The following is a 23,538-nucleotide window of genomic DNA, read 5'->3' as shown; positions in this document are numbered from 1 at the left end:
TCCAACCTTATGTAATTACCATTGCAGGCAAAAATATCACATTGTCTGCAAATACATGAGGATGTGGAAATCACTTTTTTTACTTTGGAAGTTCAAAACGCGACAGCATTGTAATAATGAAATAGGCGTTTTTTCCTCGAAACATTTCCTGGAGGAACTCCTCAAAAACTGCTCACAACCTGACCAATGAAACAGTGAACCCACACTTAACCGATGCCTTCTCCAGAAGATAATTTAAAGCACTTCCTTCATCAAAAAAAAAACAAGAAAACAAGAACGGCAGTTGGGAGAGCGTATACCTCCACCAGGCTGAACAGTTTACATTTTGTATCCCACTGGTAGGCCGGATATGGATCCAGACCTTAACCAACATCGAATCGACTTGTTATTGTCACGTAACTAACTCATACACAACTTTTTGACATATCATGATATATATGTATATATATATATATATATATATATATATATATATATATATATATATATATATATATATATATATATGTATATATATAGATATATATATATATATATATATATATATATATATACACACAGCCTTGGCATTTAATACGGACTATTTTTTTTGTGGGGGTGAACTTACTTTTCAAGATGACTTAGAACCAAAAGTTCATTGGAATTATGTTGAAATTATTCGAGATTTTGTTAATGTGACCTTTAAAAGAAACAAAAACCACATTTGACATTTCGAAGCAAATAAATTGATCCTTGAAAGTGATGTAAACTGATATTGAACTCAATTCACGGACAGTACTGTGTTAAACTTCTGTACATTTTCCAGAAGTATCTCTTTATTTTGCACGTTAGCGAAATTTTTTTTCAACAAAAACAAAAGCTAAATGATGACTGGGATTACGGACAGTAAAATTATAGTTCAGTACTTCGTGTAACCCCCACGAGCATTCAGGAGAGCACGTACACGTCGAGGCATGCTGTTCACGAGATTTGCCAAGGTTTGGACAGGCATCGCTTGCCATGCAGTGACAATAGTCTGCTGCAATTCACACACAGAGGTCGGCTGCTGGTCCAATTGGTCGATTTGACGCGTTAATTATGCCCACAAGTTATCTATCGGATTGATATCCGGGGACATGGCAGGCCACTCCATATGCTCTACACCACGGTCAGCAAGAAAGTGTTGGATCATGCGAGCACGATGAGGCCGTGCATTGTCATCTTGGAAGACAAAGTTTCCTCGAAAGGCTGCACGAGCAAATGGAAGCAATGTTTCTTCCAAAATGACCCTGTACTTGAACTGGTTCAGGTTTCCATTCAGAACGACCAGGTCAGTTTTGCCCCCTGCATGAAAAGCAGCCCAAACGGTCACCCCACCACCTCCAGCTTGGACTCTTGGCACTACACAATCTTCGTTGTGGGCTTCATACACTTGTCTGCGCACTCGGACGCGGCCATCTTGACGATAGACCAGAAATCTAGACTCGTCACTGAAGGTCATGTGAATCCAGTGTCCTGGCTGCCATTGACGGTGCTCTCTGGCCCACTGCAATCGGCGCTGGCTGTGTTGTCTGGTCAGGCGTGGCTTTCTCAGGGGACGCCTGGCACGATAGCCTGCTTGAACCAGTCGTTGGTTGACTAGCCTTCTGGATACAGGCACATTTGTCAGTTGCTGCCACTCAGCCCTAAGCCGATGAGCTGACTTGGTACGGCCATTGCAGACTAACCGGTGCAGCTGGCGATCATCTCTCCTTGTGGTTCTGCGTGGACTTCCTGGCCTCGGTATTGGAGTAGGGACAACCCTCTGAGCATTTCGTTTCAGGATCTTTGACACCTGACCTTGAGTGATGCCATACTGCCGAGCAATAGCACGCTGTTTCATGCCAGAATTTCGAAAAGCCACCACTCCATGACAAACAGCATTGTCAAGTTGACGGACCATCTCCAGAGGAAGCGGCAATAACTTTTGTAGACATGCAGCAGTTGTTTTCCACTAATATAGAATGCAACAACCCTTATATACCCGATTGTGAAGCCAATCGTCAAATGTACCTGTCCTTACATTTTGTCACGCCACCTGTGATATAATCCTGTTATTGACTTCTTGCTGCGAAAGACAATCAGTGACATGGTTCTTTCAACAAAGACATCACCAAAGGGTAAAATAAACTCACCAGATTGATATACTGAGTTCAGAAAGTAAACCCAAGTCAAGAAAAAAAAAATATTCCATATTAAATGCCAAGTCTGTGTATATATATATATATATATATATATATATATATATATATATATACGATTTTCACCCTATCTCTCAATGGTGATTAATCCTTGATCATTTCTAGTATCCGGACCTGGAACCGGAACTCCCTCAAAATCTAATGCATTTGTTCTTGTCACACACACGACCTGTCCACCAAGTTTCATCTGAAAGCATCTCCAACTTTTTTGAGATATCCTGCTCAGTGCTCACAAACAAATAAACAGACAAAGAGGAAAGATGTCGTGCATAGCCGATATTTGTGGAATCTGAATGAACAACATGCTTCCAGGTTTTCATTGGTGAACCAATTCAGTGACCCAATATGCAAATTCTGTTCAAACTATCAGAGGCCTAGCCCCTGGGTGGATGGACATTGCTCATTATTTGCTGAAACAAGTATAGTCTGTGTATTGCAAGAAGACTGTAGGTGTTTGTGTGGTGTGTGTCTAATGGGGTCTAACGGGCCTTTAGGGCTAAGGGGTTAAAGGGTGTAAAACTACAAAATAATGTGATATTTATGTTAAATAAGAGCACAAGGCAAACCTGTTGATAAACCTAAACATTACACACAATTTGCATTTCACGCAAACTCCAAATGGCTTCTCATTTGCCTTCGTACCAAGGACAAGCTCCCTCAAGATGCCTCAAACCAAAACGATTATTTCTTATGGACTCCCCCGCCAGCAATGAATGCTGCAAACGCTATTAGGAATTGTTAGCATGGCATCACCACTGAACCCTTCAAGGTTACCTGCCGATAGGCTCACCTGGCTGCTTATAATTAGGTGACATCTAGGTCTCAGGCAAAATGAGTGTTCCTTAACGCATGTGTAGTTTTCATTCACCATGTTCAACCATTTTTCCTTCTTTTGAAAACCCATCCATTTATTAATTATTACTCGTGTCTGTTATACAGGTGAAGAGATTTTCTCACAACCATAAGTCATTGACACCTTTATATATGGAGATTAAGGCTCATGAAAGAGCGGAACAGGAGAGGGTGGCAAGATGGCAAATCGGTAGAGAAAGGAGAGCAAGCGGACAAAGGTGACACTTGGAGAAGGAATGCAATTACATACATAAAATAGATAGAAAACTAGATGGTATTCATAGAAAACTTACCCTACGCAGTCAACTTATTGCGAGCCAACTCTTCTGTTTTTGAAGGTTTTTTTTTTCTTTCATCCAATATGGCTGCCAGACCACGTGAGCAATGACATCATAAATTTATATTCACTAATATAATATTGTTGCATAGATCACACTCAATAAATTTCAAAATGATCAGACTAAGCATTGTCCGTCAAATTATGACGTCATAATTACGGCACCAATGACGTCATTGTTAACAATACCTATTCCCCATATGGAGTTCTTTACAATGAGCCACGTTTCATTTTTTTTCCTTGAAGCGGTTTTGGAGATATAGAGGTGCAATGTTTTTCGGTTTTTCCAATATGGTGCATGTACCACATGACCTATAACGTCATGATTATCATTAAAATATTCTACAGGAGGAGGTGCTCCTTTGCTGAAAATTGTGCCAATCAAACCAAGAATTGGAGAAAAAAATTCATACTGATCGAAGTAAGCATTATTTGTCGAATTATGACATCATAATTAAGGTACCGATGACATCATCATTAACATATCTTATTCCCCAAGGGGAGTACTTGACAATGAGCCACGTTTCAGTTTTTTCCATGGAGCAGTTTCGGAGATGGAGTGCAACTATTTTATATTTTTCCAAGATGGCACCTGTACCACATGACATGACATCATAATGATCTTTTTTTTTTAATTATACAGGAGCATCTGTATAATCAGATCAAGCGTTGTACTTGTCGAATTATGACGTCATAATGAAGGCACCGATGACATCATCATCAACATATCTTATTCCCCATGGGAAGTACTTGACATTGAGCCACATTTCAATTTTTTTCCATTGAGCGGTTTGGGAGATATAGAGGTGTAACGTTTTTCCAAGATGGCGTCCATGAGTGTACTCAGACAGACAAAATAATTTTATCCACTCAAAGTCACAGGTTTACGACATTACACGTAATAAGTTTGCCCTGTAATAAGTTTCATGTGTAGGCGTTTTATCGGTTAAGAGTATACCTGTGAAAATACCAGGATGTTCGAGTGATAAGTAGTGTAGGGATTAAAAGATAAAGCCCCTGTGTGTCCCACCTGGTAGCTAAACCCTTGTCCCTTATGGCAATGCAGACCAACATAGACATTTAGACAGGTCCCGAGCGTATCTCCACGCATGGCTGGTGGACTTCCTCTCTAGTCGTAGTCAACGTGTGGCCCTGAATGTGTTTCTCTCATCTCCTCTCCCTGTTCAGGCTGGAGTTCCCCAAGGCAGTGTTCTGGGCCCTGTGCTTTTTCTGGTCTTCATCAATGATCTCTCTGACTCTCTTGAAAATCCTCTCTATCTCTTTGCTGATGACTCCACTCTCTGCCGCTCCATTCCTCATCCCTCAGATCGGCAGTCCGCAGCCTCCTCACTCTCTGCAGACCTGGACAAAATCACAGACTGGGCAAACAAGTGGAACATGTCTTTCAATCCTGACAAATCTCACACTCTTACGATGTCTCTCCGAAAAGACCGACTGGACAACCCTCCCATCTACTTTCTGAATAATCCTCTCCAAGAAGCTCTGTCACTCAAGCTTTTGGGTCTCACTATCTGCCATGATCTTTCCTGGGAAAACCACATTTCCAAGCTGGCCTCCAAAGCCAGTCGCCGACTGGGCATCCTCCGTCGTGCGAAGTCCTTCCTTGGCACACCTGAGCTCCTCACCACATACAAGGCTTTCATCCGCAGCTCAATGGAATACTGCTCTCCCCTCTGGGCTGGTGCTCCTGCCTCACACCTAGCTCGTCTTCACGCTGTTGAAACCAAAGCGTTCAGAATCATTGGAATCTCCCACGATGACGCTATCTCCGAGGGCCTTTCACTCAATCACCGCAGGCAGGTTGGTGGTCTTTCCGTCTTCTACCGACTCCTCTCCGGCCTTGCTCCCCCAGCTCTCTCTGGGCTCTGTCCCCCAAATATTCCTACAGGTCGCACAAGATCTGCCTGCAACCCTCTTATGGTTAAACTGCCAAAATCAAGACTCTCTGCTCACCTTCACTCCTTCATTCCTCTTTTCTCCCGCCTCTGGAACAAACTCCCTCACTCTCTTCAATCTCACTCCTCCCTCCAGGTCTTTAAAACGGCTGTTCACCACCATCTCTTATCTTCCCCAATCCAAAACCTTGATCTTTTCTACCCCTGCTAATTTCACCCCAAATCCACTTTTTTGAGGTGACTTTTGTCTTCTTTCCTGGAAGTCCTTGGCGTCCTTGCGTTTTATACCTATCCTGCCTCCCCCAGGCCCTCTCCCTCCAAAAACATCTCCCGATGTCCCTGCTCTCAAATGTTGTGTTTGTGTGCTTCCTCCCCTTCTCTCCCCATCTTGTCGACCGCTCCCCTTTTTATATACTTTGTTTGCTTGTTTGTTTGATTTGGTTGTTTGATAAATGTTAGCTCTTGCACGAGCCTCGACTATGTATACAAAAAAAATAAAAAAATAAAATTACTATCAATGTCACAGAAGCATGATCTAATTATTAGCCCAGTGTCATAAATATGAGCGTTAGACAACGTTAGGCCTCACCTCGACATCGGTTACCCGGTGCCTGCTGGTAGCCAGCACGACAAGTGCATTGGCCAATGGGAACAAGCCACTCTCCATCACTACTGCAGTGCATTCGCGGTACCTCTTCCGCATGTGCCCCTGGCACGCAGGTCCCTGGAACCACCAACAGAGAGGATGAGGCCGCACCGGCTACAGTGGCCGCGAACATAGCGAGACCTCGAACGGTCGCCGAGCACCTTTTGTAGTAGGCCCGCACCGTAACGAGGGCGACGCATGCCCCTACATCCTGGAATGCCAAGTAGAACCCCCGCGCCGACAGGGATGGGAGTTCTCGAACCTCCGTGTTCAGTTTGAGCACACGGTCACCCACGTCGACGTGCGTGAAGCTTTCATCGGCCGCAATGGTGTCGATCTTCGTGAGCTTCGCAACGTCAAAGTCGGGCCCTGAGTCTCCATTAGCTTCACGGTAAAACAAGTTGAAAGTTTCCTTGCAGGTGTGTGAAACTCCTGGAATGCTGTTGCAATCTCGCAACGTGAACTTGAGCTCCACGTAAATGCGCTGTGCCCCATTGCGTGGAACCCAGTGCGTCCGCAGCCAGTTGTTCTGGCTTTCTCGAATGACGTTGCACACTTGATAGAAGCGATCAGGCATCCGTTCTGCTCCGATTCCACTGATTTCTTCCCACTGAAAACGAAATGGCAGAACAAAACGTAAAAAGTCTGATCGAATCACTTGAGGTTAGATCGGATCGGATCACTGTGAAAAAAAATAAAATGGGTAAAATTTTGTCCAATCAAATCTTTTGCTTTGCAAACAATTAATTATACAGTGTGTTTCTAGTACATCAGTGGTGATACATTAGTTATCACTTGTACCATCACCCATCCATAGCACGACCTCCCGCCCCCCAAAATGTCAACGTCTTGATTATCAATTCAAGAAAGATTGACATGTTGAGAAATGTGCTTTTATAATTTTTTGTCATGAAAGTATGCAATGATTATTTCACAACTTTTTGATTGATAACTATATTTGCATCTTTATTTGCTTACATATAAAGCAAAATAAATAAAGAGACAAGTAAACAAACTTACACCGGGCACAGGACAACGCCATTGAGCCAATCATGTTGGCGTTACAGCCACAGATCATTAACTTGGCTTTCTTGGTATCTTATAAAACTTAAAACCCATTTTCTCAATTCAATCATACGATATATACCATATAAAACACAATGCCAGTTTGCATGTTTGTCCAGATGTCTGTCCCCCTTCATACGGGTAAGTTTTAAAGGCCAATAAGGATAGGGAAACGTCTGTTAACTCGAATGTGTGTTTACTACGGTCTATTTCTGGAGGATAAAACAAACTCGAAAAACATTTTCGATAAAAGAGCAATTATTTAAATCTCTTCTATTGGAATTGTCGACGGTGGCTGCCTCAAGGGCGGTGTACAGAAGTGTTTATTTATTTACTTTTAATAACAATAAATACGAGGCTCAGGGAGGTGCAATTCACTGAACGTGATGTGCAGTGATGTGCAATGCACACAGAGTAAAATGAGTGTTCATTTACGGCTGCAGGATGTCTAATACATAAAGAAGATATAAGCACAGCACATTCGGCCGAGGCTTCAGACTTTGGCACGCTCAAGCTGCTGCACCATCAAATAAACTGCTCCAGCCCATCATGATGGGCTTTTTACGAGTATGTATATATATATATATACAGTGCATTCAGAAAGTATTCAGACCCCTTCACTTTTTCACATTTTGTTATAATGCAGCCTCATGCTGAAATCGTTTAAATTCATTTTTTCCCTCATCAATCTACACTCAATACCCCATAATGACAAAGAGAAAACAGGATTTTAGAACGCTTTGCTAATTTATTAAAAAGAAAAATCTGAAATATCAGCTCGATGGCGTTTAAGTCTGGAGATTGTGCTGGCCATTCCATGATTTGAAGCCTACAATCTTGTTCTTTACCTCGAAAGTAGTTTTGATATAGCCTGGAGGTGTGTTTCGGGTCATTCTCTTGCTGTCGGATGAACCCCTGACCAACTAGGCGTATACCAGAGGGTATTGCATGGTGATGCAAAATGCTGTGGTAGCCCTTTTGGTTCAGGGTGCCAGTCACTCTGTGCAAGTCGCCGACTGGATCCAGCAAAAGAGCCCCAGACCATCACGCTTCCTCCTCCATGTTTGACAGTTGGTGTCTCACACTGTAATATCCTTTCGCCTACTCGACCGCGAACATAAACCCTGCGTGATGAACCAAATATTTCAAATTTTGATTCATCGGTCCATTAGACCTTCTTCCAGTCTTCAGTAGTCCACTGGCGGTGCTTCATGGCCGAGGCAAACCTCTTTTTCTTATTTTGCCATCTTAGCAATGGCTTTCTTACTGCCACTCGACCTGTCAAACCTGCAGCTCGAAGTCTTCTCTTCACAGTTGAAACTGAGACTTGCTTATTTCGACCAATGTTAAGCTGTGCTTGAAGCTGTTTTCCTGTGAGCCACCTATCACGCAAGCTGTTGACTCTCAGAAACTTGTCTTCTGATTCTGTTGTGGCTTTGGGTCTGCCAGACCTCTTCCTGTCAGAGTTTCCTCCAGTTTCCAATATACTACTTCCTGCAGTGCAATATTGTCCAAATAATGCATCAGAGGGTGTAATAACAGTCTGCTCCAAATACTGCTTTTATACAGATAGGGGTTTTGTAATAAAGTTATCAGCAGAGGTTGGGACACCTGTAGGAATTGTTTGCATCAACTTTCAAGGCTTAATTTACTTACATTGCTGCAGAAGAGCTGTAAGTTGTTAACCCATTGCTTGTTCCCTGAAGAAGGCCTTTTTTTTTTACAACATAACTGTGCCATTTACATTATTTTCCCGCTTTTGCTAACCTAAACTTTTTCTTAACCTCGAGCAGTTTACTGCTTACCTTTGTACCATTTCAGGTTATTCACTGGACTTGAATTGCATAAATTTCAGTAAAAACTGGAAAAATTGATGTGTTCTAAAACTTTTGACCGGTGGTGTGTATGTATGTATGTGTATATATATATATATATATATATATATATATATATATTGCACTTTATATGATTTGAGAAGCATCCATTTAGCACTCAGGGTAGAGAAAGGTGGGGAGAGGGAGTGGGGTAGACGCAAATTCTTCTGGGAGAATTAGAATTAATCAATCCATAAAGATGACATTCACCAGCTAAAAAGATTAATCAGATTCCTCTTAGTAAATAACTTACCGATTGCATATTGATCTATAAGCAGGAATTTTCTTATGCAGCAGCTTACTCTTTTCAAAATTCACCATGGTGTGATCAACATCCACGATTTAAATGTATATTGAAAAGGCTGCTTTATGGACCCCATCCAAAGCATGGTGCGACTTCAAATGGAGCAGTTCTTGCGAGCACTTCGCCAGAAGTTGAACGGCTTTGTTTGTAGTCAAAGTGGACTCCATACAGAGTGAAGTCGAGATACAGATTGCTTAAAAGTGAGTATGCTACCAAATGAGCTATCCTACCAGTCCTAAGCCAACTGCACCTGGAATTGCGTGGGTGCCACCCATCTAACTATGAACCAGGCTTGAGTCCACTTAGCTTCTGAGATCTGCCAGGATCTGGTATAATGAAGGCAATAAAATGATACGTTCAAGTCCGTTTAATACACCAGTAGATAACCTCACAAATGTGATGACTTGGCATGCAATGCTGTAAAACCAAAGTATCATCAGGGTGTATTGCTCACAGTATCCTATTCTTGAGAAATACATTCCATATTGAGGACTTGAAGGATGGCCTAGAGGTACGTACACTCGCCACTGAGCAGTTAAAGCCCGGGTTACAATCCCAGCTTATCTGTAAAATGTCATGCTGGTGTTTCACAGGCAGGGCGATTCTTCAATGGCATCCCTCAGATGGATATTAAGCTGGGTGTCCCATCTGCCAGCATTAGTTTGCGGACGTTAAAGGTCCCACGGTGTCCTTCGTGAACAGTAGGCGAGGTATCGCCGGCGCCCTCAACAAATTAAGAATTCCTGCCCTAAACCTGATTCAATGGCACAGCTGCATCCCAGCAAATAATGCTACACCACAACTAGCATTACATACAAAAGAAGAAGAAGAAGTTGCACGCTTATCCAATAAGCATCATGACATACCACTGGGAAAGGTCGGCCCTCAACAATGCAGCATGGATTTCTTGCAGAAACCCTCCAACCAGCAACAACAGAGCAGTTTCCGCAAATATTTCACGTACATTTGAATTGGAGAAATATATAGCACAATAGAAAGCAGATTATCACCTGAGCTACACATATAAGCTCACCCAGCTTATCAAACAAACATCTACAAATGTATTCTCCAAAAAACCCCACAAAGACACAATCTATTTCAAATGCCAGAAAGCAGTCAACGTAGATTACAGGCGAGTTATTTGCAAGTGCCGCAAGTTGCCAAAGATAATGTTGGTCTTCTTGACCCCGAAAACCTGAATTGGAGGCATTTAATGCTATCCCACTTAACTGCAGGGAGGTGTGATAATAGCATGAAGTGACTGCACCATTTCCGAGACAGACCCGCATTGGAAACTTTTTAATACAGTATAAATGTGCTTCGACCCAAGTTGACCTTCGAGGCTCGTCTGAAATGTTCCGAGCTCAATTTATGCAGCAAGAGAGAGAGAGGTCGGGTTTTAACGCTCGGAGGTAATTGTTTGAAAGGCGTGGAGATTTCTGCCTTCATCATTGGGCTGCTTATTGTGAAATGCGTGCATGTGTGGGTCAGCGGCTGAACAGCATTGCGGCCTCGTCAATTTTGCTCTATTAAGTTCGCCATCCCAAAGAGCATCGCGATCCGAACGCAACACGTTTACTGATGTATAGGACATCAGAAAGCCTTGCGCAATCACCGTCCATGTCATTTGGTGTGTATTGTAGTCGCGAAGGTATTGGATATGCAGATAACTCCAATAGCTTGAACTGCGCAGTTTTTCTGTGAGCAGAATATCTCAAAAAGTTATGGACGGATTTGGATGAAACTTGGGGGACAGGCTGGGTTTGTGACAAGGTCGAATTGATTAGGTTTTTGATGAAGATTCAGATCCGGATCCAGATACTGAAAAAATTTCAACTGATTCTTCACCATTGAGAGATAGAGCCAAAAACTATATATAGCACGATGTCTCAAAACGTTATGGCCGGGTTTCTTTGTCTATCAGTCTGACTGTGCGCAAGATATCTTAAAACACTATGGATGGATTTGGATGAAACTTGGGGGCAGGTTGGTTGTGTGACAAGGACGAATTGATTGGATTTTGGTGAAGATCCGGTTACGGATGCGGATACGACATTTTAAAAAAGCGATTCTTCACCAATGAGATTGTAGTGGGCAAAAAACGTTATATAGCATTATATTTCAAAAAGTTGTGGACGGATTATGACAAAACTTGGTGGGTGAGTGGGGTAGGTGATTGGATTTTGGCTCAGGTCCGGATGCAGATACCTGGCCATTAAGTGACATACAAAACGTAATCTGTTCACCCTGGCGGAGGTATACGCTCTACCGAGTGGCGTTATAGTTTTATCTATTCATAAATTGTATTCAACTTTTGATGTCCATCCTGTCTATTTTGGCCATTGTCTGTTCAACCAATATCCACTCTCGTCACCCAGGTTTCTCCATGAGCCTTGAACCCTGCATAAAAATAAAAATAAATAAATAAAGTCGTGCGTATTTTGCCCAGCAGCAACATTCTGAAAGGTCTGTCACAACAATTCACGAGATAAATAACATCACATCTGTGTAGCACAAGAAGAGGCATTAGGTAGTCGAGCCAAAAGCCACAGGTATTAATCCAGTTATGTTTCCCATTCGCCCATTGCACAGAAAGTGAACTGACCACTGGGTCCGCCATTCCGACTTTAGAAGTACTCCTGCAATGAATGTGGTGTTGGAGGCTCTCTAGAAGACCCCACGTCACAGTCAGGATACAACACAACTTATATAAAATCTTTACTGCGTACATAGTTGGATAAACATGCATCTCTAGCAAGGAGAGTTGAACAACAAATCCTGTTGGAAATGTAGGAATCCATTCCAAAGATTGTCACACCGACGCGCAGATCTATAATGAAATCACAGCTTACCTTCTTCGCATGACCCTCCCGATGAAGAAAGTTGATGGAAACGGCTACAACTTTTGCAAACCAGTCTGCTGTCAATCGCTGAGATTGCGGCAAGAGCACTTACTTGTCATTCCTCAGCTCCGATACAAATCACCTCTTTCTTCGCTAAGCTACCACTCTACCATATATCAGCAGAATTTAAACAAAATTTAAACCTTTGTCTCCATACATATGGGGAATGTCAGACTGCATAAGCAAGGGTGAATGTCCTCACTCAGGAGTTATTCATTTGATGAGATGATCAGATAACGCAGAAACGTTATTTGTAGCAGGGAACAAGGCTCGTGGAATAGCTATAACGCAAATCACGCACACATATATACAGACAAATACATGAGACAACACCGGACTTGACTTTAGAAAAACAGCCACAGAGTTTGGACAAAGTGACGTAACTTCCCAGAGCAATCTGGGTCCCAGCAACATCATCTTTGTGACGTTGCTTTTCTCTCCACAGTCAATGGGGCAATTGAGAAATCATCCCCGATCTTCCCCTCCATCATCAACGGCAAGCCAACCAATGAGGTTTCTCGTTTCTCCAGTTCTCCATCCTCTAAATGTCTAGCGTCATGCGAGTAAACATCCCGCGCCATTTATAAAGTGTTGGTACGACGACTCGGGTCAGAATCGAACTGCCGATCTCCTAGACTCAGGAACCATTATTCTTCAGATTCTGGGTTAAATTTCAGGAAAGTTGGATATTACAAGGATATAACATGATAGTCAGGGCCCTTAGGGATATTTTGGGGCCGTTTGGTTCAAATTCTTGCAAAAGCACCAAATTTGGCCCAGATGTTGCCCATGCCATACTCTTTCGATTTTTGATGGGCGCTAAGACGGGCGCCCCCCCCCCCCCGTGGGCCCCATATTGGCGAAATACAAAATGGCCACCACCCGGATTAGAGGAAAATCAGTTAAATAACCAAAAGGGTTGGAATCATGTATGATACCACTTTTCAGGGGTTTTCGAGGTCGAGGAATCCAATTATGATGTTATTTTGATGATTCGAGGTCAAGGTCAACCCTCAAGGTCATCTTAAAGGTCATTTTTGAGTCAAACATGTCGGTTTTTGAGTTTTTTGTCAAGATTTACGCGAGGTTCACCATTTTATGTTTCTGGGTTGGGTAATCGAACTCTGACCTTATTTTTGACAATTAGAGGAAATATTTACATGTCTATTTCCTATTTTTCAGGCATATGCAGTTCATCAGTCTAATTACAAAGGTATGGATTTTGATGTTTTATGAACTGTATGCCATATCCTTGTGTTTAATTTTTGTGCGATCATGATCCGGGTTCATGCATACATGATTGTATACATGTCATAAATATGACGTCATAGGTCATGTGACCTGGCGGCCATATTGGATTTTATGAAAACCTTCAAAATGGATCCCTGCCTTCATTTTTCGATCGATTCATTTTGAACTTTGACCACTTATAGAACGCCATGTGATTGGATGCATATCCTAATTATGACGTCATAGGTCAGGTGACATGGCGGGATGGACCGGTATGGTCCCCGGATCATACCGCCCTTGGCGCCCATCAAAAATCGAAAGAGTATGGCATGGGCAACATCTGCACCAAATTTGATGCTTTTGGAAGAATCTGAACCAAAATATCCCTAAGGGCCCTGACTATGAAGCAAGTTGGGAGAGGTCATGCTTCAGATAGAGAAAGTCGCAAAGAGGGATTGATTAAGAAGATGGAACTAAACTGCAGGACCACCAAACATTTCAGCAAGTTGCATGGAAATAACATTTAGGAATTCTCTATGGTAGCTCAAAGGTAGAGTACTTGTCTTAGTCTTGGTTTGATACAGAATGTGACTATAAACAATCATCAGGGTGCTTCGCAGGTGGCTTATTGCTTTAACGAGTATGCCATCCCTCAGGTAAGATAATAAAGATCCCATGATGATCCATCATTAAAGATCCCATGTACCCTTATAAAAAGAGTATGCCATTGTGTGCTGTACTCTCACAAAATTGAACATGTCTGATCTACAGGAATTATATATCTTCCCCTCAGTATATGATATAACCAGCAGACCAAATCCAAGAGTGAATCCAGATCAAACATGTACTGTAATCCAAAGAGATTGGTCCTCTCTCCCATCTTTCAGCACTCAAGCTTTTTGCTCTCACTATCTGCCATGAGCCTGGGAAAACCACATTTCCAAGCTGGCCTCCAAAGCCAGTCGCCGACTGGGCATCTTCCGTCGTGTGAAGTCCTTCCTTGGCACACCTGCGCTCCTCACCACATACAAGGCTTTCATCCGCAGCTCAATGGAATACTGTTCTCCCCTCTGGGCTGGTGCTCCTGCCTCTCACCTAGCTCGGCTTCACGCTGTTGAAACCAAAGCTTTCAGAAACATTGGAATCTCCTGCGATGAAGCTAACTCCAGGGGCCTTTCACTCGTTCACCGCAGGCAGGTAAGGTGGTGCTTCTGTCTTCTACCGACTCCTCTCTGGCCTTGCTCCCCCAGCTCTGTCTGTGCTCTGTCCCCCAAATATTCCTTCAGGTTGCACAAGATCTGCCAGCAACCCTCTTATGGTTAAACTGCCAAAATCAAGACTCTCTACTCACCTTCACTCTTTCATTCCTCTTTTCTCCCACTACTGGAACAATCTCCCTGACTCTCTTCAATCCCACTCTTCCTTCCAGGTCTTTGAAACAGCTGTTCACCACCATCTCTTATCTTCCCTCATCCAAAACCTTGATCTTTTCTACCTCCGTTAATTCACCCCAGATCCACCTTTTTGAAATACCAACTTATTTCCTGGAAGTCCCAGCACTGTCCGTTTGTTTTATACCTCATTCCCCTGTCCCCTCCCTCCCACAGATCTCCCGATGTCGCTGTTCTCTACTGTTGTACTTGTGCGCTTCCATCTCTCTCCCCATGTCTCCCACTCCCTTTATTATATCTTATGTGTCCGTTTATGTTTTTTGTGATAAATGTTAGCTCTTACACGAGCCTCGATCTTGTATCAAAAAAAAAAAAAAAAAAACTCTCAATTTCCCTTCTCTTCACACTTCCCTTTCCTCTCATCCTTCCATCTCTTCCTTTTCTCAGTTCTTATCACCTTGTATTAGCATACTCCTGAATATAAAAATATTGACCCATTATCAACAATGGATTATTAAATAAATGAGACCATGTGTTCTCAATTAGATATAGCTCTCAATTCTATCATTCATGACTCCCTCCACCAAAACCTTCTTCCAGCCTCTGAAATAATTTCCTTGCGAGATACGTGGGACAAGATGAGTCTGAAGCATGTCGAAATGACAAGACAGGGATTGAGGATAAGTAAAGAGTAATAATGTACTCTGCAGATCTTTCTGCATCCGACGTGTTAACACTTAAAGTGAGAAAATGGAAAAGCAATTTTCTCAATTGCATTGCACTCATTGCATCTTCCCTACAAGTACAAGTTCATTGCACCTTTCATCTACATCCTGTCAATATTTCTCGTTAATGTACATCTTCCTTTTGTCCTTTGAGCTTTATCACCAAATCATCAATGTGATATTCTGATTGGGATGTACCATACTCGTATAGTAGCGACAGCATAGACCTGCTAGCCCAACGTGAAATCAGATGCATTCTTGAGTACTTTGCAGTGAAGCATTAACATTTAAAAACGAAAGCTTCACAATCTGACCCATGATGAAATATGTCTTAAGCCATCGCAAGTCTGCTGACCCTTAAAATAGAGGATGTCCCCCCTTCTAAAACCAATTTTCTTTCTCATCATGACTCAAGAGGAAGGTTACCTGACCAGTATATGTTCTTTCTTTACTTGTAGAAGATGCAGACCTTCCGATGTCCTCAACTTCATAGCCTGACAAATGTATTGTAAACAAGTGTCTTCTGTCCCAATTTACAAAATATAGAGGGAAATTAATTTTCTTAAATGAAGTACACTGCTACACCCGACATCTACCATCAATGGTGTATAGAGAAATGAAACCGAAACAGCATTGTATGTTGTATAGCAAAGGTGGCTGTAAACATGTTACATATTAAATAAAAAAAAGTTTTTGACTTTTTCCAACTCGGAATGCGACAAGCTCCCTCTACTTCCTCCTTAACATTCCTCTTATTCTGCTCTCCTTCTCCCTTTTATCCTATTCTCACAGGAACTTTCCGAATCACCACCTTCCCTCAATACCATACTGCATACCTAATATGTAGATACTCCAAAAGCCATAAAAACATCAACTGAACTCGTTGAGATATAATAAGCCATGATGGAAATGGGGTTTTCCAAGGAATGGGACAAATAAAACAAACAAACAAAAAAACAACTCAGAAAACTTGGGTTATGGAAAAAAAGTGTCTGCCAAGCTTCACTTCTCTAAACAGCAGGAATTGCCGACAAGGTAAACACGAAGGATATGGAAGATTTCGTGCCTTAAATGCCATCGGCTCACGATCAATTTTTCAGGAGATCGCAGCTGCCAGGAGTCATTGGTGCCGCAGACTTTGCTGAGTCTCCAAGGAAATGCTGTCTTTGCATCAACATGTATGTTGATGATGCATTCACACAAACCAGTGATTCTGCTTCGGCTAAGAATCCAACCTTAAGTAAATGGCAGCTGATGTGATCATGCCAAGCACAAAATGTTTAAAATGCCAAATGACAACAAATTATGTGTACATGTGTGTGTTTTCAGGACAGGCAAAGCATCAATGTGTGCGCCGTCCATCGGAATGATGTTAAGCTGAAGGACGAATCTGCCAGCAATGTATGTATATATTAATATATATATATAGATATAGATATAGATATATATATATATATATATATATATACATATATATACATATATATATATATATACATATATATATATATATATAGATATATATATATATATATATGTATATATATATATATATAAGATGTACATATATATATATATATATACACAGTGCATTCAGAAAGTATTCAGACCCCTTCACTTTTTTCACATTTTGTTATGTTGCAGCCTTATGCTGAAATCGTTTAAATTCATTTTTTCCCTCATCAATCTACACTCAATACCCCATAATGACAGAGAAAACAGGATTCGAGAAAGTTTTGCAAATTTATTAAAAAGAAAAAACTGAAATATCACATTGACATAAGTATTCATACCCTTTGCTATGTCACTTGAAATTTAGCTCAGGTGCCTCCCATTTCTCGTAATCATCTTTGAGATGTTTCTACACCTTGATTGGAGTCCACCTGTGGTAAATTCAATTGAATGAACATGATTTGGAAAATCACACACCTGTCTATATGAGGTCTCACAGCTGACAATGCATATCAGAGCAAAAACCAAACCATGAGGTCGAAGGAACTGCCTGCTGAGCTCAGAGACAGGATTGTGTCGAGGCACACATCTGGGGAAGCCGACAAAAACATTTCTACTGCATTGAAGGTTCCCAAGAGCACAGTGGCCTCCATAATTCTTAAATGGAAGAAGTTTGGAACAACCAGGACTCTTCCTTGAGATGGCCGCCCGGCCAAACTGAGCAATCGGGGGAGAAGGGCCTTGGTAAGAGAGGTGAACAAGAAACCGATGGTCACTCTGGCTGAGCCCGAGTGATCCTGTGTGGAGATGGGAGAAACTTCCAGAAGGACAACCATCACTGTGTAGCGGTTACCGGAAGCATGACACAATCACCTTGCACCGGCCGATGACGTAACCGGCGGGCGGTTACTTGGCCGGACTCGCCCGGACTTGCCTTGCCCGGGCGGACTCTCGATTTGCATACCACGCCCCGTTGAGAGGCGTGGCGGACTTATTTGCATACCACGCCCCACCTGAGAGGCGTGGCTTTTGTGTGGTGAACTTTTGATATAAATTGCCGCCCGTGTTAATGGGCTATTCAGTGCTTTTGAGTTCTTTCAAGTTGAGCTAGAATAAATAGCTCAGTGAAACTTCGTTCCTGGTGTCGTCGATTTTGTCCGGCTTTATCGTGCGAGCATAGCTCCACAATTGGTGACCCCTTTTCAAGAACATGGCGATGGAGTCATCTGTAGCTTTGAAGCTCCCTGGCTTTTGGGAATCGCACGCAGCCGTCTGGTTCGCCCAAGCAGATTCTCAATTCGCCCTGCGGAACATTACGGAGGACACGACGCGCTACCACCATGTGGTCTCCGTGCTCAATGCCTCCACTGCTGCCCGGGTCCTGAGCTTCCTTCAGAACCCGCCGAACGCCGACAAATACGGTGCGCTCAGGGGCCTACTCCTCGGTGCGTTTGGACTCACGGAGACCGAACGCGCGCGACAACTGCTCGACCTCCCGGAGCTGGGTGAGGTCCGTTATTCCGAACGCATGGACCACATGCTTGCTCTGCTCAGTGACCACAGCCCAGATTTCCTCTTCCGCAAGCTGTTCCTCCGGCAGCTACCCGGGCAGGTACAATTAGCTTTGGCTAATTCGCCCATCACGGACTCTCAAGCCCTGGCCAAGGAGGCCGATAAATTTTTCTCGGCTAGGCGACACGTCGGAGCGGCCGCCTGGAACCCTGGGCCGACCGAGGCAACGCCCGCGCCACGACCGGCGCCACCACCGGCCGAGTTAGCGCCACTGGCGGCAGCGACCGCCGCGACACCCCGTCTACCGAACCCGACGCGACCGTCGGAGCCTCCACCAGAGCGGACCATGTGCTACTACCACGCCAGGTTCGGGCAGAAGGCCAGAACGTGCCACCCACCGTGCACTTTCGGCAGGTCGGGAAACGACCAAGCCGGCGCTCGCTGCCTGCCATGAGCGTCGGCCATTCAGGCAGCCTTCTGTTTATTACGGACACAGCGTCCGGGCGGCGTTTTTTGTGCGACACCGGCGCTCAGCTGAGCATGATACCCACCTCGGTGCAGGACAAACAGGCCGTGCTTTGCGGCCCCGCCTTGGTCGCCGCAAACGGCTCCTCCATCCGCACTTTCGGTTCGCGCAGCGTAGCATTCTGCTTTGGGGGTCAGCGCTTCAGGTGGGACTTCATCATGGCGAACGTGCCCATGGCCTTGCTGGGTGCAGATTTTCTGTGTGCGCATGGGCTTTTGGTGGACGTCAAACGGCGTCGGCTCATCAACGCGGAGACCTTCAGCTCGCTTGCTTGCTCATTGAGTGGCTCCGCACCAACCAGGCTAGCCTGCACGCTCCCGGCCACGGACGATTTCACCCGCCTGCTCGCCGAGTTTCCCACCCTCACGCAGCCGACGTTTTCTGCCGTCGCCGTCAAACACGGCGTCGAACACCACATCCCGACCACAGGTCCACCGGTCTACGCCAGGGCTCGTCGCCTCGACCAGACCAAACTCGCCATGGCGAAGGCGGAATTCGATGCGCTGGAGCGATTGGGCATTGTGCGGCGCTCGAATAGCGCGTGGGCCTCGCCCCTGCACATCGTGCCCAAACCGGGTGGCGGATGGCGACCTTGCGGTGATTACTGCCGCCTCAACGACGCCACCACCCCCGACCGGTACCCGATACCACACATACAGGACTTTTCCACCAGTTTGGCGGGGCGGGTGATCTTTTCCAAGGTCGACCTCATTCGGGGCTACCACCAAGTACCCGTCCGGCCGGCCGACGTGCCGAAGACGGCGGTAATTACACCTTTTGGCCTCTTTGAGTTCCTTCGCATGCTGTTCGGCCTTAAGAACACGGCCCAGGCCTTCCAGCGGCTGATGCACAGCGTGCTGCGCGACGTCACCTTCCTTTTCCTCTACTTGGACGACATTCTCGTCGCCAGCACTTCCCGGGCGTAGCACCTCATCCACCTGTGCACGCTTTTTGAACGCCTCGGCCAGCACGGCCTCATCCTCAACCCGGCGAAATGCCAGTTTGGCGTAACGGCCGTCAACTTCCTGGGGCAACGGATCACGAAGCGCGGGGCCGTTCCATTGCCGACCAAGGTGGAGGCAGTCACAAGTTTCCCACGCCCCCGCTCCATCAAGGCCCTACAGGAATTTTTGGGGATGGTAAATTTCTACCACCGGTTCATGCTTTGCACCGCCCAACTCATGCGCCCCCTGTACGAAGCCCTCTGGGGCAAGCCGGCCAAGCACGACGTCGCCTGGACCAAAGAGATGGACGAGGCATTCATGGGCGCTAAGCTGGCCCTCGCCAACGCGACCGTGCTGGCTCACCCGGCGCTCGACGCACCCATCGCCCTCACCACGGATGCTTCCGACTACGCGGTGGGCACCGTGCATGAACAGTGGGTGTACGGGGCTTGGCAACCGCTGGCCTTCTTCAGCCGGCAGCTTTGCCCTAACGAGCGCAAGTATAGCGCTTTCGACTGCGAGCTCCTCGGCCTTTACCTGGCCGTTTGCCACTTCCGCCATCTTTTAGAGGGCCGCCCGTTCACGGCGTTTGAGGACCACAAACCCCTGGTCTTTGCCATGGCCAAGGTTGCAGAGCCGTGGTCGGCCCGCCAGCAGCACCACCTCTCCGCCGTGTCCGAATTTATGACGGACATCCGGCACGTCGCGGGCAAGGACAACGCTGTGGCCCATTGCCTCTCCCGGTCCGACGCGAACGCCGTCCACCTCGGTGTGGACTTCGGCCGCATGGCGGCCGACCAGACCGCCGACCCCATGGTGCAAGCCCTCCGGACAGCGGACACAGGCCTGCGGTTGGCCGACGTCCTCTTCGAGGACACAGGGACAGTTCTCCTGTGCGACGTTTCCCTGGGCCAACCTCGCCCCATCGTGCCCACCAGATGGCAGCGGCACATTTTTGATGCCCTCCATGGCCTTTCCCACCCGGGCCGGAAAGCGTCACAGAAGCTCGTGGCAGCAAAGTTCATCTGGCACGGGCTCCGTAAGGACGTCCGCAACTGGGCCAACGCCTGTGTCGCCTGCCAGCGCGCGAAGGTCCACCGGCACACCCAGGCCCCGTTGGCACCATTCGACGTGCCCGCGCGGCGCATCGACCACTTCAATGTGGACCTGGTGGGACCCCTTCTTTCCTCGCGGGGCTTTACCCACCTCCTCGCGATGGTGGACAGGACCACCAGGTGGTCGGAGGGCGTCCTGCTGGCATCAACAACATCTGCCGACATGGCGCAGGCCTTCATTGGCACCTGGATTGCCCGTTTCAGCGCCCTCTCGGACATCTCCTCCGACAGAGGCCCGCAATTCACCTCCGAGCTTTGGGGCGCGGTCGCCCAGGCCTTGGGGGTCAAGCTACACCGCACCACGGCCTACCACCCCCAAGCCAACGGCTTGTGCGAGTGGTTCCACCGCTTGATGAAGGCCGCTCTCAGGGCCAGCCTCCAGGACGACGGTTGGGCCGACAGGCTCCCGTGGGTCCTATTGGGCCTCCGAACGGCCCCTAAAGAGGACCTCCAGGCTTCCACCACCGAGCTGGTCTACGGCCAGCCACTGCGCGTGGCGGGCGAGTTCATCCCTGACGCCACCGGCTCCTGGTCCGCGGCTCGCCAACGCTCGGTCCTCCAGGAGGCCGCCAGGAGATTTGCCCCCGTGCCCACGTCCCACCACGGCTGCCCCAAACCCCACGTCCGCCCAGCACTTCGCACTGCGGAGTACGTTTTTATCCGGAACGACGCACACCGGGGACCGCTCCGGCCGCCGTACGATGGACCTTTCCGGGTCCTGAAGAGGGACGACAAGTCGTTCATCATTGACATCGGCGGCAAACTGGACCGCATCTCCGTGGACCGCCTCAAGCCGGCCCATTTGGACCTCGACCAACCTCCACGGTTGGCCCTTCCTCCACGACGGGGCCGTCCCCCGTCAACCAAGCCCCCCGCCCGACCATCCACCGCCACGGCACCTACCACCCCTACACGGATCGCCAGGGGTCGTTTCGGCCGGGTCATCAAGACCCCCCTCAAACGGACTCTCCCGGTGCAAGTTAATTCTGGGGGGGGGCGCATGTAGTGGTTACCGGAAGCATGGCACAATCACCTTGCACCGGCCGATGACGTAACCGGCGGGCGGTTACTTGCCCGGACTCGCCTGGACATGTCCGGACCTGCCTTTCCCGGGCGGACTCTCGATTTGCATACCACGCCCCGTTGAGAGGCGTGGCTGACTTATTTGCATACCACGCCCCGCCTGAGAGGCGTGGCTTTTGTGTGGTGAACTTTTGATATAAATTGCCGCCCGTGTTAACAGGCTATTCAGTGCTTTTGAGTTATTTCGAGTTGAGCTAGAATAAATAGCTCAGTGAAACTTCGTTCCTGGTGTCGTCCATTTTGTCCGGCTTTATCGTGCGAGCATAGCTCCACAACTGCAACACTCAACTGATCTGGGCTTTATGGCAGAGTGGCCAGACGGAAGCCAAACAGTTCAATCTTGGTTTCATCAGACCACAGAATCTTGTTTCTCACAGTCTGAGAATCCTTTAGGTGCTTTTTTGCAAACTCCAAGCGGGCTTTCATGTGTCTTTCACTGAGGAGAGGCTAAGGTGCGCATCCTAAGGTGGATACTTTGAGACCTGGGAGGGCTCCGTTCCAACTTCTGAAGCCTACAGATGGAGATAATGACCAACGACACACACTAATGCAGTCACCTGGTCAAACCCAATGAGAACCAGAGCAGAGCCGACCATAAATGACGTTCATGTTTTTCTTTTGCTTAAAGTTGTTCAACAAATAATTCTTGATTTTCTTCTCATATCAGTATGTGATCAGAAATGGCTGAACAGTACGACGAGCGAACACCCGCTGGTGCCTGGAGTCGTTTAGCCTGAGGAAGTTCATTGCTTAGTGGATGAAACACCGCTCGAGAGTTGTACCTGTCTCACCTGTTTGGCACAAAAGCGGCAAGGCTCGGTCTTAATACGAATTTGTTGGATGCACATTCCTCATTAAAAATAGGCTGTCTACACATCCACAAACTAGATTATGATTGATCCATTATTGAGCAGTTTTGATCCATCCTTCAAAGGAAAGAAAAAAAAAACAAGACATATTAATTAATTTCACTATAAGTACTACTCAAGCGAAACAGCACAGCCGAGTTTTGGATGTGACTGTTTCCTTCTTATCATCCTTTCAATATGCTTATTTTGACATCACATTGTTGGGATGTAATAGGACACTGTCTTTTCATAGGTAGCAATGCAGTGCGCACATCCTAAATTCAGCCCTAAGAGCTGGTACAAGTATACCAAACCAATTAAAATTGAAAGTCGAATTGTGACATGGTAATTGTCTGAATAGTGACATGGTAATTCCAGAAGAAGCACATAATTAAAATCTTTGATTGGGCTGCCTTCAGCTAGCTCTGTACCCATGAGCTCCAGTATACACATGGTGAATGTTCACTGTTGGAGGAGATATCAAAGTGAATGTCTCATCTGCTTACCCTGTTACATGGACACATGAACCCTACAATCTCCTTTAAACAAAAGTCCCTTTTTGAGTCCGGTACAATGGCCTAGTTCCAAATTCCTGT

General features: G+C 45.9%; 1 protein-coding gene across 1 annotated transcript in view; it reads right to left on the bottom strand.

Moving 5' to 3' along the window:
• Positions 1 to 23,538, bottom strand: part of LOC137436708 (ephrin type-A receptor 5-like) — a 386,742-nt gene that overhangs the window by 263,373 nt on the left and 99,831 nt on the right. The window contains exon 3 of the mRNA XM_068130715.2: positions 5,914 to 6,580. Coding sequence (XP_067986816.2) covers positions 5,914 to 6,580 — 667 coding nt within the window. The remainder of the gene's footprint in view (positions 1 to 5,913; positions 6,581 to 23,538) is intronic.

The sequence above is a fragment of the Myxine glutinosa genome, chromosome 11, assembly GCF_964187855.1.
Source record: "Myxine glutinosa chromosome 11, kmMyxGlut1.1, whole genome shotgun sequence".
NCBI lineage: Eukaryota > Metazoa > Chordata > Myxini > Myxiniformes > Myxinidae > Myxine > Myxine glutinosa.
This window is presented reverse-complemented; position numbering and strand designations above follow the sequence as displayed.